At 39.0% G+C, this 18,525-nt stretch overlaps 1 protein-coding gene across 1 annotated transcript; it reads left to right on the plus strand.

The window, feature by feature from the left end:
• The first annotated feature begins 15,784 nt into the window (after positions 1–15,784).
• Positions 15,785–16,207, plus strand: LOC150086352 (uncharacterized). Its single transcript, XM_090371283.1, has one exon. The coding sequence runs from the start codon at positions 15,785–15,787 to the stop codon at positions 16,205–16,207; it is 423 nt and encodes a 140-aa protein (XP_090227409.1).
• The last annotated feature ends 2,318 nt before the right edge of the window (positions 16,208–18,525 follow it).

Genomic DNA, 18,525 nt, shown 5'->3' on the forward strand with positions numbered 1-18,525 from the left:
AAAACGAAATTTAAATGCATTTTTTTGGTGTTCAGAATTCGAATTAATTTTGAATTGAATTTTTTGTTAGTTTAATAAATTAATTTTAATATTTTTATTATAAAGCTACTTGTAAGTATAATATTATATTCAAAATATTTAAAGTTGTTTTTGTTTTAAAAATAACTTTTACGTTATTTAAAATATAACGACTACACCTTTTGCTATTAAATAACACGTTCGTTGATAGTTTCACACGCTACGAATTGTATTAAATTCAAAGGTTAGCTGTTATTCTTTCGCTACGTGCTCCGTCTAGGAGCGTTGCAAATTTGAATATTAGAAATTACGTTGTTGTGGCAGAAGACGCGGTTGTTTTGTTGAATTTTAATCGTTTGCCGAGGGTCGGCACATTGAAAGATGCACCCTCAATCAAATGCATATACGGGCACTTCAGTCATTGTTGGCACCAACTAAATGTCTCTCACCCAATTTACACATCACGTCTTAACACCTCGACGTAATTAATTAAAATACTTTTATTATTAAAACGAAATGGATAATTAATATAAATTTGAAATTACATTAATTTTTTTACATTATAAGCTCGGATGGATGCATTTCTATGGAAGTTTAAAGTACTGGTTGCAGGAAACATTAAACAATTTCTTTTAATTTTTAATTCTGTTATGGAAATATCAGAATCTGTAAAGATCTGTCACTTTGTAAGTTACATCATTTCCATGACAGTTAAAAAAATTACGTCACTTTGTAAATATCAATCTGGGAAACAAAAAGTGACGTCACTTTTATGTAAAATAATGCAAAAATGACGTCACTGTAAAAGTGACGTCACTTCCATGATTTCCTTTAACAGTAGTGTATAAATGATATACACTACTGTTACAGGTAATTAATTTAAATTAATATTAACAATTAATTAAAACTTTAAACATTTGCGTCATAAAAAAATAATTTTAAAATCATTGTATGTGTCGAGCACAGCCTCTTTTTTTACTAACAGGCTATGTTAGTGGCTTTACACTAACATGCCATATACAGTGACTTTAAAATTTAATTTTTATCACTTTAAATTTTTAATTAATTGTAAAATTAAATTAGAAATGTAATTAATATTAGGATTTCAGTTCTTTAATCGTTAATTAATTTTGCGGTGCTCCGATTTGCGCCGATTCGGCACTAACCATAAAGCCATGAATGTTTATTTTTGAAATTTTTTTATAAATTGAAAGTTTAAATCGTCAAACAAAATTTATAGGCATCGTACTGTACTAGGTAGCATGCACTGTTCACGTGATCTGTACACGTTATCAAGGGCAATCTGAGCCAATCACAGATTGGTTCGGGGAACTCAGTCTCTGGGTGTATGTCACCTTCTCTACTTCATTCTACTCGAGACTCTTTATGTACCTCCTTGTATCATTGTTCCCCGAACCAATCCCTCCAGTTTCTCCTCTCCTCACCTCCCCTTACTTCTGTCTCCCCCCTTTCCCTCTCTCTCTGGAAAGAAGTGCTCAGGGCTCTGTGAGATGGGCTGCCTGCACCAGATCCATGCCACTCTGTTCACTTCGGCCCTCGCTTGACACTCACTGATTCATACACTTTCTTGACCTCGCCTGGGTGACCTCCCTGGAGGGTTTCCACCTGTGATTAGCCTTTCATGCCCAGGATTCGGGTCTCCATCCTCGCTTTCACTCTCAGCATTCATACTAACTGCATAGAATTTAACAAATAGTGGCCCTTCAAATAGTGGCCAATCAGTATCTAGCTCTAGTCTGAAAAAGAAAAGCAGACTGCATTTAAACATGTGGTTAAAGTCACTAATGTTTGGTCTGATTGACTCATTTCTCCTCCATATCAGACACTTCACCTGAACAAGAGATACTTCAATCGTCCCTTTAATGGAAAATTGAACTGGTGGTAGACGACATGTTCGCAAGTCAGAGAGAAGCAGAACAGCTTCTTTACGTTTCGCCAAATTTCTCTTGCCAGCCTGCAGCTCCAGAAAAGATGTTTGAGTCTTTCTCTTCCTTCGTTGCAGTTACGGCAAGGTTTAACCCCCCCCCCCCCTTTGAATTTGGAAGTTACTACATTGACTGGGATGCGGCCGTATACCATCCTCCAGTGTACAGATGCACTGTTCACGTGATCTGTACACGTTATCAAGGAAAATCTGAGCCAATCACAGATAATACAACATCAGTTTTGCAACTGATGGATCAAGGGATAACAGCCACCTTTAAAGCTTATTATCTACGGCAAACATTTACAGAAATAGTAAAAAATTTAGACCAGTCCAACACTGCCATCAGAGAATATTGACGGTCGTTTGATATCATAAAGGACATCAAAATCACAGTCTAAGAAGTGACTGTCAATTGTCTAAATGGAGTGTGGTGTAAACTTCTCCCGGATTTCATTTGATTTCAGAGGATTCGAGCCACAACAGACTGTCGGAGAAAATATCAGCAGGCAAGCACAAAAGGCCGAATTAGAAGTTACAATTGAAGATGTAACTGAGCTCTTGAAAAGTCATACACAGACTCTTTCAAATGAACACTTTGACGCCAACAGCAGGAGGAAGAGAAAAAAGAAGATCCTCTTCTAAAAATGATGAAGACCAGTAATCTACAACCTATTCTTGCAAGTGTAGAGTCCCTCATTAATGAGCTCTGTGACTTTGATACGTCGGGGAAGGAGTGCCACAGTTAAAAAGGGTGTCGGGCAATCAACACTTGCTTCTTTCTTCAAAAAAGGCAACTTCCTCAACCAGCGCCTTCTGGTCCTTGAGGTGGTCACACACATTCTCTCAGATATGCCAGCCAAGCTGTACTTGCTACCTGGGAGTCTAAAACGCTGATGGAACTGATATTCGGGTGACACTCAAGTCAAGTGGACCCAATTTCGGCGAAATCCGGATGGTCTGTGACAGCCAAATCCTTTGCTTGCACCTTCACGATGGTGGGACTGTTAGTAATCCTGGGTATAACCTCCATGCACAAGTACATGGTGGGCGACCACCCAGGTGTGAACCAACGTAAGCAGGGGTAGAGGTGTGGCGCCCACACCACATGGAGGAATCCCGCCCCTCTGTGTTACAAGGCAGTACTAGGTGGTAGATGAGTCTCATCAACCGGTGCAATACCACCACTTTGCTTATTGGAGGCTTGAAGTGGTGGAACCCATGTTTAGTCTCTAGAGCTAAGTTCCGGTCAACCCTTCCCTATCTCTTCCATCATGCAGTATGATTGATGATTTTTGAGGTTATGATGAATGTCGTGGCGAGATCCAATATTCCTTACATTTCGAGGGTACAGCTCTAAAACGGTGTTCGCAGGTCGGCCGCTAGTTAGTACACCGGACCGAAACTATTGGTAACTCTCTAGGAGGCTTCCGGATCAGCTAGTGTATACTTTTACTACCTCTACTCTGCCAGATAGTGACTGGAAGGAGTCCGAGTAGTGTGTATGCGGGGAGCATTGTCGAGGCCACGTTATATCAAGGATCTGGGTATATTCTTACCACATGTACGCCATTTCCAAAAATTTCATTACTTCATACAGCATGTCCCACCCACTTTTTCTTACTATTGAATACACCATGAATTGTCAAACTAATAGAGCAAGCTTATCTGCGAAAAGATCTAAACCTCCCAAGCACTTCCTAATTCATTTCACAAATATACGTGGTCTCAATTCTAATCTTAACGATGTCCATTTCCACTTGCAGTCTGCCAAACCCCATGTACTTTTTCTGACTGAATCTCAGTTATCGGTTGATTCAACTACTGCTCATCTCAGGTGCCCAAATTATTCGCTGTATGATTCCTTTCGCCTCGAAGGTGGTACTTGTGCATATGTCCGTTCTGATATTCCCTGTCAGAGATTTGGCAATTTGTAATCTCCTCTCTTTGATCTTCTCTGGCTTAAAATCTCTCTACCTCATGGTGTCAAATTCATCTGTTGTCTCTACCGTTCTCCCAACTCCACTAATCACTTGGAGCTCTTTGACTTCCTATCTTTGCAACTTAACTTTCTCCAGTCCAACTTTCCTAACAGTGAGGTAATTTTCCTTGGTGATTTTAATGTTCACAACTCCAGCTGGCTTCCGTTTTCCACTCACACCGACCCAGCTGGTCGAGATGCTGAGGCTTTTGCAATTACTAATGACCTAGCACAGATTGTTCATTTACCTACAAGAATACCGGACAATCCTAATCATACAGCCAATACGCTTGATCTTTTTCTCACAAACAACCCTTCTAAGTACACGGGCGAAGTGAGAGGTCCTTTAGGCACTTCAGATCACAACTTGGTGATTGTCTCTTCACCAATGGAACCTCTATCCCATGGCTATTCCCAACCTTTTCCTTGGGAAAACGTTTGCTCAGATAAAATTATTGAATATATAAAATTACGTGTCAGTGAAATTATTCTTGCAGGAATGGAATCCTTTATTCCACACTCCACTTTAAAATCTCGTCCTTTATCTAAACCTTGGTTTTCCAATAAATGTGCTAAGGCTGTTAAAGAGAAGAATGTTGCATATCCTAATTGGCTTGTTTCTAATTCTTCAGCTTCATTTTCTGCCTACACCAAAGCTCGCAACAATTGTAAAGCAGTTATTAATCAGTCCAAACTAGAGTTCGAACAGGCTAAGAGTAGAAAACTTGCTTCTTGCCCTAATGGTAGCCAAGCATTCTGGTCTATTGCCAAAGCTATTGGCTGCAACTTTTGCCCATCTCTGCTCCCACCTCTGTCCAAACCAGATGGTTCTGTTGCCACTTCAGCCAAGGATAAAGCTGACCTGCTAGCATCCCATTTTTCTTCCGACTCATGTATTAATGATCTAGGTAAAACACCCCCTCCATTCCCAACACGCTCCATTCAATGCCTCCTGTGGTCTTCCGTCAAAAGGATGTCAGAAGGATTTTGATGAATCTTGCTGCTAAGAAAACTTCAGGTCCCGATGGTATTTCTCCACTTGTTCTCTAAATCTGTGCTCCTGAACTTACTACTATTCTTCACTGCTTTTTTTCACTTTCTTATTCCAAAGGTGTTTTTCCTTCTGCTTGGAAATTTGCTCATATCCAGCCAGTTCCTAAAAAGGGTGACAAATCCCTCCCATCCAATTATCGTCCCATTGCAATTACTTCTACTCTTTCTAAAGTAATGGAGAAATCAATTAACCGCCAACTCTTAAACTACCTAGAAACCTTCTGTCTGATCAATGATTGCCATTATGGATTACGTCAGTGTCGATCCACTGGTGACATTCTTTCTTATGTTACCCATTTATGGACTAATTCCATGGAAAAGTTCGGTGAAACCTTCCGTCTGATCAACGATCGCCAGTATGGATTCCGTCAGTGTCGATCCACTGGTGATATTCTGGCTTATGTTACCCATTTATGGACTAATTCAATGGAAAGGTTTGGTGAAACACAAGTAGTTGCTCTTGACATCTCAAAAGCTTTCGATCGTGTTTGGCATAAAGGTCTTCTAAACAAGCTTATGGTTTGCCAACTATTTTTAGTAATTGGTTATCCAGTTTTCTCTCTGATCGCTCACTGAGGGTGATTTTAGATGGCTCTCTGTCTTCTAACTTCTCTGCTAATGCCGGTGTACCCCAAGGTTCAGTTCTTTCCCCCACTCTTTTCGTCTTGTATATTTAATAACCTTCTTCTATTGACAGGAAATCCTATCCATAGTTTTGCCGATGATAGCACATTGCATTCCACTTTCCATTTTGAGACACCTTGTCCTGCTCAATCAGCTTCAACTTTCCGAAAATCTGCTACCAATTCCTTAAATGCCGATCTTCAGGTAATTCTCCAGTGGGGCAAAGACAACTTAGTTGATTTCAACCCTTCTAAAACTCAGTCTTGTCTTATATCTCGCAAAAAAGGATTCTTCTGCTCCTATGCTTATCTTTAGTGACACTCCGATTTCTAGGCAAAATGATTTATCTCTTTTGGGGATTACCCTGGCTTCTAATCTCTCTTGGCACAAGCACATTACAAATATTGCTTCCTCTGCATCTAAAAAACTTGGTTTTCTCTTTCGCTCTCGGCGTTACTTTTCTTCCAAACAGCTGCTCACTCTGTATAAATCGCAAATCCGCCCTACCATGGAATATTGTTCCCACATCTGGGGTGGTGCCTCCAAAACCTCTCTCAGCCTTCTTGATTCCATTCAGAAGAGGCCAATTAGGTTAATTAATGACTTATCTCTAACAGAGTCTCCCCACTCTGTCTCATGGACGTTCTGTTTCTGTTTCTGCTGCATGTCTTCTCTGTAGATACTAGCATCATAACATGGGCACTGTTTTTCTGAATTGGCTTCTATAATTCCCGCTCTCTCTTCCAAAGCAGTATAGACACAGGCCGCTACCAGCCAACATCCATTTACTGTCCAACTTCAAACCCACAGAACCAACTTTTCATCTTCCTCATTTATTCATTCAACTGCCGTTTTCTGGAACAACCTTCCTTCATACGTATTTCCTGAAAATTACAATCTACAGAAGTTCAAGTCCAATGTCAACAAATATCTTCTTTCGTCTTCTCAATCAACTGCCGTTTTCTGGAACAACCTTCCTTCATACGTATTTCCTGAAAATTACAATCTACAGAAGTTCAAGTCCAATGTCAACAAATATCTTCTTTCGTCTTCTCAACCTCCAGCCCAAGCACGGTACTAAGTACTATAGGTTCTAATACCCTTCGTGTTTGGGGTTTACATAAAAGAAAAACAACAAAAAAAAAAAATAGATCCTCAACCAGGACCTTCAAAAACCAACTAAATGTTTTGTAATTTATTATATGTAACTGTATTTATGTAGGTTAAAATTAAAACACTTTTTTTCTATTAAAAAAGTTTATTTCTGAACTTTAAAAACGTCAGTATTGAAAAGGGTAGGTAAAATTTTTGATGCCGGAAATCTAACTCTGCGATTTCCCATTAACTCCATTGTATAAAGGGTTCGATTTGCGCCTATGCCCCTATGAACCTAATCCCGGCGTAACTTTAATATTTTATTTGTCGTGCGATAAAACCATTTGAATTCTTAATTTTTGATTAATTAAGGTTTAACAGGAATTTCGATTCAATGTAAAACTTTTGTCAGGGATAGGTATTTATAGTGACAAATAAACGGTGCTTTAATGAATAACCTAGTTGTTTTCAATATTTTAAAATAAAATAGAAATTTCTATAAAATCCTCTAAGAATATAAAGGTTGACAATTTAGTTTATAAGATATTATTATTTATTCTTAGAATTCCCTAAAATACGCTTAAAAAGATGATGTATGCATAGGCATTAAGATACTGTATTTATTTTCAACTTGGGTAACTGGCAAGTTTTTTAGTAGCTACTGCTCCCGCCATCTAGTGTGGTGAAAGTAACATAAGGAAAAGAATTAGGTAAAAAAAAGTATTGTACATTATGAAATTCATGAATAGCGTTAATGTTTTTTGTTTTTAGGAAATTAAATTAGCCAAGGATTGGTGGGTCCAAAAATAAAAATTTAACCCAGTTTATAAAGCTGATTTATTAATTAAGAAAAATAATGTTTAATTTTTATAATGAATAACATAAAAAATATTATGTTTATTTACTTTATGTTTTTATTCGCAAATTAATTTGAAAACAGTTTCTACAAGATATTCTATGAAATGTCTCATGGATGGGGACGTTTGTTAAGGAATGGTATCATATTCAAGAAGGAAAATTCTTCACTGTGGGCTACTTCAGACGACGTAAATGATTTGCGGAAGGAAATAATGCCCACAAGACGAACGGGAATCCTTCGATCCTAAAGAAAGATGAATAACTGTTAATCTGATTGCAGGTGAGCTGACCATTGCAGCCGGGTAACTCATCGAGTGGAACAAGCCGGGCTTTGATTGAAGAATGGACATTGAATTCGATGGGCTACTCCATCCTTATCGCAGGTTTGGCCTCATTCGACTTCTGTCCGTTTCAAAAGTGAACTCAACGTTGGGAGGTGCTGTTTGAGAAGAGCACTTCTAATGGTTTCCTTGTAGAAGGTTCAAGAAGCTGTTTGCATCCACACATGCTGGACACTTTATACTGGCAATGCAACACGGACTCGTCGAGATAAAGCGCAGTTTATTTAAGAGGCGATCAGTTCAAATATTCAAAAACCATTCATTGTGCCACGTGCGAGTGATTTTTCTGTAGAGTGGCCAGCAATTCGGGGTTGTTTTTCAATAAGGCAACGGCACTTGCGGCAATCTGCAACGATACAAAATAAGTCAAACAACATTTAGCAGACAGACGTTTACGTGCATCTAAACTAATTCTAAGTTTCTTTAAGTTCACCATTAACTTTGTGTTGATTCTGCAGTAGTAGTAGTTAAAGGTAGTTTTAAGGGAGATACCATCTAAGTGAAACGCCTGATGAACGGGCCCTTCACCAAATTCATGGTCAGAATGAGACTAGAGAACTGTCTAGTCTGATTGCAGGTGAGCTGACCATTGCAGCCGGGTAACTCATCGAGTGGAACATCAGACTGGTTAAGGATAGATCGCTCTGTCTAGCGATCTATCCTTAACCAGTCTGAAGATGAAAAAATGGGATAAGTGTATGTGAGGCTTCAGTAAACGGGGTCTGTAAATGCGTATATTCTTCAGTCGGCTTTCTGGATGAAAAACCTGTCAGAAATCCGGCATTTGAAAATGTAGTAATTCAGACGACATTTCTGGCGCTGTACAGCAGCGACACGGACATGCGGGTCTACCCAAGCAGAAATCGTCTGCCCAGACGTACACTTTATGCGAGAAGACCTATAGTGACCCGTTGAGTGTTTCTATACCCACATTCTTCTGGCCTCACGATTCGAGCACTCACTGGCACGACAAGAGTCCTAGTGTGGCGAGAAAGAGGAACTAGAAACAACATGGTCGTACAGATCCCCCTCTCTCCATGTTGGGGACCCTGACGGCATCATTTAGGTATACAGATGATACCCTGCGACCCATAACATTAAGTATACTTTAGGATACTGATATTCGGTTTGTAATATTTGTAAATGCTAGTCCGATGCGTTTGTGTTTAAATGCCCAATTTTATATCGTACATAAAGTATATTTGATGTTGTAAAATTAGTGCTTCTCGTGATGTCACTGTCCTATGAAACAGTCTACTATATGAAGATCCAATTTTTATTTTTATTTGCAAAATCATTAGAAAAAATACGACAGAAATGTATTTTTATGTCAGTATTATTTTTTAAAATTTTTGTTTCAAAATTATAAGGGTAGAAGACAATGAATCCAGTAAACTGCACTTCCAAATGACACGGTGACGTCACGGTAAGTACATCTTAAATAAGGTAAGCAATCTTAGAGAACATAAGCAATCTTAAAGTACGTCTTAAATATGAGATGTGATCATAAGTTTGAAGATGGGCTTTATATCTTGAAGTTGTGGCATCGTAGCGACATATTCGGTGACTCGTGTGGACATGGTAACGCATGAATCATCTGTTTACCTGCGGTCAGTCTTCAATAAAATTGGGCAATGAATAAACTTCGCTTCCTTCTTTGAAAGACAGATTACAAAAAACTGAAAATGTCTGTTGAGAAGATGAGTCTATTACAATTGCCAGGGTGCATTTACGATTAATGAGTTGTCATTGTACTGAGGTACCGTTTCCTCTATCAATGAGGTGGCAATAATAACCAAAACGTCTTGGGACAGAAGGGCTCATTACAACCATACAAATGAATGCCCCAATTATCTTAAGAGAAGAGAGAAAAGGAGAAAGTTATTTCTAGTGTCTTTTACAATTCGACAGATTGCCTTTTTAATTTTAGCTCGCTGTAGTCTATCTTTTAGGAAAGAATGTGTAAGAGTGAGAAAGTTCGATTGCCCACTGCGACTCGAGTTTTGTGAGAGGACTACATTCCATGCAAAATGAACTTACCCCGAGAAGAGATAGAAAGGCTTCTTTAAGCCACACGAAGAAAGTGAAGGCAGTTCTTTGTCTTGAGCACATGTTCTGGAAAAGCAGCACCTGTTAAGAAAGAAAAAATAAGTTTATTTTTTCCAGAAGAAAACTTAGGTGTACGCATGTGTAAATGCAACTGGTTGCAGTAGACCGTAAGGGCAAGTTCAAGCGCACAATAAAAGATTTCGTATCAAGAGCGGGGTCAACTACGTGCACAGACCATCCCCAAATTCCCTTAACAGGAGAAAAATGAAGAGCAACCCTTCAAGTGTGGATAACTCCAACTTGACTGAGGTGGAAAAACAGTTTCAATTGTCAATGTTTTAAAAACGGGTTTTCCACCACAGTTAGGTTGGAGTTATTCACACAGCAGAGCAATAGATAATTTAATTAACTAATACTATTTAAATAACTTCATACTTTATTTTTTATTTAATAATTAAATAAATGAAATCATATTATAATTTAACTACCATCATAATATGACTATAATTTCATGTTTCGTTATTAAATAAATAAAGCATGAATTGTTTAATTATGCCTTTAATTGATTCATATGGAACCAATTAAATATTTTTAATCGATTCATATTGGACTCCTTAAAACGTAAGTCAATATATTTAAAAAGAGTATCAACTCTCATGCAGGTGGTAGTCGGTACTTGGCCAGCATTATTGGGTGCAGTTTGCAACTGCTGGCGAACGTAATATGATAGCGTTTAATTTCACAAAAAAAAAAATAAATAAATAATAATAATTTTAATTATAATAATATGAAGTGGCAAAACTAATGAATTATATTGTTAATTAAATATGTGCAGTCAGATATGAAGTTTTCTGAGCAGTGCAGACAATCTGCAAGAGTAACTCATGGTGTTTTGTCAATGATAAAGCGGAATTTTTCTAGCAGGGATAAGAAGGTAATTATCCCCTTGTATAAGCTATGGTTATGCCATACAATACAGGTCTGGAGGACTCGTTTTAGGAAGGGTGTCGAGTTTCTAGAACGAGTACGGAGAAGGGCAACCAAATTGATGAATGGAACAAAGGGGTCCTCTTACCAAGAGAGAGGCTTAAGTTCTGCAAATTGCAGCAGCTGGAGACTAGGCACCTGCGAGGTGACCTGATTGAAGCGTATAAGGCCCTGAATGGGTTTAGCACGCTGAATTCTGATGAGATTCTTCTCTTGCTCAGAATAATCGCCTGAGAGGGCATAAATTGAAATTGAAATTTGCCTTTAGCCAGCAGGTGGTTGATTGCTGGAACAAACTTCCATCTGTCCTTATGGAAGTTGACAGCTTAAATAAATTCAAAGAAGAACTAGAGAAATATTTAGAAAGAATGGATGGGTGATTAATTCTAAAATAAAATCATCATTAAACTATATGGAGCTAGGAGAACCATGCCGTCGTCTCGTTTTGTTTGTGACCAATACGATTAAACTGCTCTTAGTTAATGTAATGATCGTAATGCCAGCAGCTGCGTTGTATCGCACTAGTTTCGGCGCACCGAGGGGTAGGCTGCCGGGTTTCGTTCTGTCCTAAACAGAACGAAACCCGAAACCCACTTCCTAAACTAAAAGCCAAAACAGTATCATTTTCGTTGGGTGCAAGGACTTTGATCCTCAGCCCCTCCAAAAGAAAAATCTTGGGTGCACTATTGTGAAACAAATACAAGGACAACTCGTTGTGAAGGTTAAGTTTGTTTGGTTGTAAACATTAAGACATTGCAGTTTAAATCTCAGCAGTTATTAGAAAACAAAACAAAACACGAGGGGAGAAAACATCTTTACAAGCGCCATGTAATTTCGATAGGGCCAAGTAGTTTGCCTAGAAATTAATATCTACAAGTCTGTAATTTTTATAAAAAGCGACAGACTTATAATAATTTATTTGGATAATAAAAATTGTCACTGAGACAAGGAACAAGAGTCAAGCGGGTCAAAAATTAACCTCATTCAATATTAAGTTTGCCTCATTCGTATACAGACTGCTTGCGCCTGCCCTTGCTTCACATGAGAAATGTCAAGGTTGTCCACATTTCATTGAACATCTGTTTTACGTAATGGAACAGTCCCTCTTAGCACTCCCTAACTTTTAAATATTCTAGGAAAAAGCGATGAGGAACAAACTAGCACAGGATTAACAGGTAATGAAATCAAAAAAGCACAGTTTCGCATAATTATTTATTTCTTTTTCCATTAACTTACCTGCACCTGGGGTTCAAACTTGAGACGTTCAATAGGAATTTTCATCACAACTTCACGTATCTTATTATCCTGAAAAAGAGAAGACTTTAAGATATAATAAACGTACAGATGGGCACAAATAAATAGTTTAATGTTTTATTAGTTAGGTAAAAATGTATTCGACTGAAACGGAAGTGCCATCTACATTTCATTTCAATCGAAATAATTGATCGGCCAGTAATCAAATAAATCTAAATTATGTATATCAATGTAATTGATAAAGAACGCTAGACACTTACTTCTCCATTCACCACATGTGACAACAAGGCAAGTAGGAATGGTAACAAATAAATTAAAATCACACCAATGACGCACAATGATTTCAGGATGAAAATTACTTGTAAACGTATTACGACACACATTAGAAGAGAAGAGATTATAATGCTTCCGAAATTTGCAAAAAGTGAAATTCTGGTGTAGCAAGAGTCGACATCTTCTACCAAACGGGAGCATCGGTGGTAAAACAGAAGCAGACTGGAAATTTCGCGATCAAATTCCAAATTACAGTTTTCTTGAATCAGTTTCATTTTATCCCGTATGGAAACAAAAGCGATCTTCAAGAATACGGCGAAATAAAAGAGAAAGATCTGATTTGCCACCAGAGGCACGTAATTTAAGGTAATCGAAAGAAAAACTAGGGCATGAGACAAATGCGAAGAACTGCTGACTTCCGGAATCCAAGTGGCATAGGCGAAAACTGCAGATAACGAGAGAAGGAAGAGGATGAGACTTGCTTTGATAGCAATCAAACTCACTCGCGTTAACTTCATGTCGGACTTCTGTTTTGAGTCGTAATAATCATATTCTAAATTACAACAATTTTTTAATGACTGCAAGTGCTGTTGTTGTCCAAAGTACACGAACACACGAATAAATGTCGAAGTGAAAGCCAGGAGCAAAGCTATCGCTGCAATGGAAAGATCCAGGTAGCTGTTTCCATTGTCCACTACCAGCAGATCGTTCCAAACAAGTATCGAATCACTCCATACTTTGAAAAGGTGAACGGCTGGCAGAAAGGAGAGAAAAATGTATAAAACTAAGAAAATTAGCGATCCACTCCATAAGTCGAATTTTATTCCTTCTACTGAGTCAGACCGGAGTCCAGCTAGAAAACAAACTCCAAATATGCAATTCACAATACTGAGAATGCGAAACCCTCGATAAAATTCAGAAACCATTTTCATTGTGCTCTCTTTGTCTGAATTAAATTCCGAATTCAATAAATAAATGGCAATTGAGTTCGAAGATTACTCTTATATAACTGGTGCCCATGTGGCACAGAACGAATTCTAGGAAGAGTTGAAAAGAGAAATCTGATTGTGTTATCAGAGGAGCACTTAAAGCGCAGTTAATGGAAGAACAATGTTTTTGATTCTTCTATAATGTTATGATGTTGTTCACTAAAAGGATGTATACAGGAAGTGCCCTTGCTAACATTTTGGAAAAGTCATATCAGAGTTTAAACACAGTGATAAGGGTACAGTTCCCAAAAGTCGTTTAAAAGAACACGTCGATTTCCAGCAATTAACTTAAAGGGAAAGAGGATTTCGGTTCTGAAAAATAAAAGTAATATATATTTTTGGAGGCATACCTTTGCAATTTAATTATTGTCCTACCCTAGAGTACCCTACTCCTGTGTGCAACTTTTCATTAATTTATTTTTGCTTGTTTTTGTGAACCATGAATTATATAGCATTGTTGTTATTATTACAGTCAACCATCTCATAAACCGCGACGAGTATGGGATGGTTGGTTGTGTCCGGTTATTACTATTATTATTATTATTATTATTATTATTGGCCGAGGGTCTCTTTGACCGCTCTACATGTGTTCAGAATCGCGGCTTTCTGGAGTTCCATGTAAGTGGCTCTGCGAGGCCTAGTTTGCTGCTACTTGGCTCTTACTTAGGGTCTTTGGTACAATGTCGGTGGTTGACACGGTGATAGGGATGGTCGTTAGTTGTTCCATATGCCACATCTCTTCGTTCTCTTATCTTAGTTCTGTGTATTTTCTGCTCTTTTCCTCGTAAGCTTTCTGGAAGTTGGGTTTCGCTTGGCATCGTGGTGTTGGGCATGGCTATGTTGATCAGGTAAATAGTCTTTTCCTTCTTGTCAGTGGTGGTTATGTCTGTTCTGTGGGATCATTTTGTTCTTTCTTATGACCCACTACAACGTGTGGGTTTGGGTCTCTAGTACGGCCTGAGGTTCTTACTTACTTATAATACGGTATGCTTTCTTTGATCAACTCGCTTTTCTTCGCTGGGTTCTGATGTATTATATTGGAGAGTCGTGTCTATGAGTGTGTTCTGTCTGGGTGATCACCCTACATCTCGCGGTGATGTGCTGGATTGTTTTTGGGGCCGAATGGCATCGTCGACATGTGTCATCTATCACTCCGGGATCCTTGGTGATGTATTGCCTGTAGTTCCCAGTGTCTACCTGGTAGCACAGTAGTATTGTCACCGTCATCCCCATACCGGGTGGAAAATGCCCGGGTTCGAATCCCGTCGATGACACGAGGAACTTTAATGGGCTTTTTTCACTCCGTGGCTAAGTTAGTCGGTCTCAAGCGTAGATAGTAAAGTTTTCTCTATCGACCATAGAATACATGCAATTTACAGACACAAATACGGGTTAATGTATTCAATTACGGGCAACCCTAAATTAATAACTTGATTTTTTTTGTAGTTCCCAGTGTTGATTACCTGGTCTTGGATGGCAAGCAAATCTTTCGGTCTCGAGATAGAGCCTCCCGCTGGTGAGCTATACTACGAAGACTTAAGATGCAGCTTAATTTAACTGTTTAGCAGTTCATTTTAACTGTAGTTGCGGGTGATTTCAACTTGTCGATCCCTAAGCACGAAGATGCTCTTGTGGGCCTTGAGGTCACTCTTCGGATCTTTCATCTTACACGGTTCTTTGCGTTTCATAACCTACTAGACATCAAGCTCGTGCCTAACAATTTCCAATTTCAATCGGATCACCTGCCAATTGCATGCCAGTTATCCATGCATGACAATTCCCCTCAGTTACCTGATGAGTATGCTGCTGAACTGCCTAGGGTTGCCTTCTTTACTAAATATCTCAAGACATCATTTTACAGTGCTTGAACGGATTTGACTGGGGTTGCCTCTATTCTGAGTCGATAGAGGATGTCACTATGACCTTGTCCAAACAATCGAAGTTAATTGCACTCCGTGGTGCATCCAAGAGAGTTAGGATTTGTAGCAAGTCGAATCGGTGTTTTAATAAGGAAACCAAATTGGCCTTCATCAGGAAGCAGAAGACCTACCGGAAATGGCAGAAATCTCAACTTTCCTTAGACCTCACTATATTTAATAAAGAAAGAGCTTACTTCCTAAAAAAGAAAAGACAAGTCCTAAACCAAGCTGTTCTTGATAGGTTGAAGAGGGGTAGAAGGATTCTCTCACACCAGACAAACCATCACATCATTGATCAACAGCTTGTCCAGGTATAGGTACAGTGCAACTTCCTGCAGGCAAAATTTCCAGATCCAGAGTCCCCTCCCTCACAGGAGGACTGGTTACCTAGGGCACAGATGAATGATATAGAAATATCTAGGGAGACCCCGATTGATGTCATCAGCAAATTACCTAACAAAGCTACTGTAGGACCAGATGGTTTCTCATTATTCATAGTAAAAATATGCAGCACGTACATTGTTGACCTTCTACGCCACATTTTCAGACGAATCTTACAATCTGGAAGGGTTCCATCAATTTGGAAATCTTACTATGTCAAGCCCATTCCAAAGATTAAGAAACTTAAATCTCCGAAAGATCTGCGACCAATTTCCATCAGTTGCTCTTTACTTAAAATCTTTGAAGAAGCGATCCATCCAGCAATTTCCCAGCACTGCTTTGGTCACAGGCCCGAGTACCTTCATACTGTTCTGCACAAGAGATCAACAACTACAAATCTTCTAGATACCCCTCTTCAGAATCCAACAGGCCATCAATAACAAATCCCAGATTGACACCATCTTCCTGGACATTAAATCGGCATACGACAGAATATACTTACCAGCTCTCTTTACTATTCTGAAGAACTACTTCGATCTGGCAGCTACCTCGCTACAAATCTTGAAGTCCATCCTACTTCTCAGACATCTGTCTGTTACTGTCAACGATTTCCAGGTAACTTTCGACGTCACAAGAGGCATCCCGCAAGGGAGTCTGCTTTCAACAATTCTCTTCACAGTAGTTTTGGAACCTTTTCTAGCATGTAATTCTAACTTTGTCTCTTTTGCCGACGATCCGAAGTTCTACGTGAGTTCAAACCATTCTGATCAGATCTGGATATTAACCAACAGGCCTCTACACAGATAATGAAACTGGAAAACTATCTAGCCATAATTGAGTTGCATCTGAACCCTTCCAAATCTGCTCAACTACTGATAACCAAAAAAAAAAAAAGAGTTAATAATGATGTTCAAGTCTTGGTTGGCGGGGAAAGGGTGCAAAGGGTAACTTCCCACACAGACCTTGGCCTCACCTGGGATGTTGGACTCACCTTCCAGCCTCACTTTGTCAGGATGAGACAGAAGACGTACGCGGCACTTTGGGCAGTGCGTCAGGAGCTCGTTGGTGTGCATCAGCCAGCATTGCTTTGTCGGTACATTCTGAGGTGTATTACCCCTGTCCCTCTCTACGCATCTGAAATTTGGTCATCTGCTCTGCCTCCCACCTAAAAAGTGCCTCAGTCTGGAATATTGGTTGCTCAGATGGATGAACAGGGTGGTGGGTCACCCTTTTACTATCTCTAGATCCATCCTCCAAGCTAATCTAGGGACCACTCCCTGGAGACTTCTCATTACGACAAGAAATGTACTCATGCTAGCTCGGCTTATCTCAGGCCGAATAGATGTTCCATCTGTATCACCGTTAATCTCTGGCCCAAAGAAGACAAGAGGTGAACGCTGCGACTCATGCCACCCTCTCCAGTTTACACTTACAAACATTGATTCCCTTAGGGGGAATGTTTCCGGCCAACTGCCTCCAAATCTATAATAAACTGGGTATCAACCCTGATAAGTTCTGTGAGGACAAGCTCAACAGAAAGGAATGCCTCAAGAACTGTTACCAATTATTGAACCTGTGACGATCACCTACACCTGGACTTTTTGCCTGCTGCATTTTTTTTTATATTTTTTAATTTTTTTTTATTTTTTAGTTTTTTATTATTTTTATTTTTTTAAAATTCTCATGTCTATTGCTATAAACTTTGTTTTATTTGAAGCGTAATGTAAGTTCAATTATGTAAATATCTCGAGTCGAGCACGTATGTACTCTTGTACATTATACATGTGGTTCCTCGCGCCTCAGTATGTAAATCTCACACCCTCCTGGCACACTGCCGTCCCGGGGTGACCCACAGTTTCTTGTGGTTAATAAACGAATAATAATAGTAATAAAAATAGTAATAATAATACTAATAATAATTTCCAAAATACATCATCTCCGACGAGAGAGAGAATATCTGTACATCACTAAACAGGAATATTACCTAGCTTTTACCAAGTTTGCCAGGACCTGTTTGCCATAAGAAGATCACACCTTGCACAAGCAATTGTCTCAATTGATAACTAACCTTCTGACTTTCATCTTAATCTTCATCTCTAAACGACACTCTCTTCCCAGGACTGGATCGATACTCCCTAACTGAAAACAACCTTCATGGGCATGGCACCCATGGTATTCACAAAACTCAACCACACATGACTCCCTGCTAACCCAGCATTTTTTTTAATAATTTATTTTTATTTTATTTATTATTTTTTATCTATTTTTATTTTATTATTTATTTATTTTTTTACTTGGTCTCCATCCAGGAAGCTCAGGCGACCCCGGCAGTGACCAGCCAGAGAATAATGGGCAGCCTGGCTACCTCCTAGTGGTGTGTGTGGGCAATGTAGGGGTTCCACCAGGGGGCCCTGCGGTCAAATGCCAGGACACACAACAGAACCCAAAAAAATACTACACATCCAACACACACACAACACTTTCCTGGCAATTACAATGTTCTGCATTTCTTCACCCAGGGTCTACTATCATTTCGTGCTAGAGCGGGCACCGGGTGATATTTGCCCATTTGTGGCTATCACCTGGTGGCTGGCCTGTTCACTATAACATACAACACAAATTTTAAACATACATTAACAGGCCACCATATTTAGATGAGTATTATGCCTACAGTTATATTGATGGAGATGGATGTACATCCGAGTGCTGTTTTTACTGTTCTGATTTTACTGTTTTTACTGTAAAAATCTGACTATTA

This window comes from Mastigoproctus giganteus, chromosome 4 (genome assembly GCF_048544385.1).
Source record: "Mastigoproctus giganteus isolate SK-2022 chromosome 4, ASM4854438v1, whole genome shotgun sequence".
Taxonomy (NCBI): domain Eukaryota; kingdom Metazoa; phylum Arthropoda; class Arachnida; order Uropygi; family Thelyphonidae; genus Mastigoproctus; species Mastigoproctus giganteus.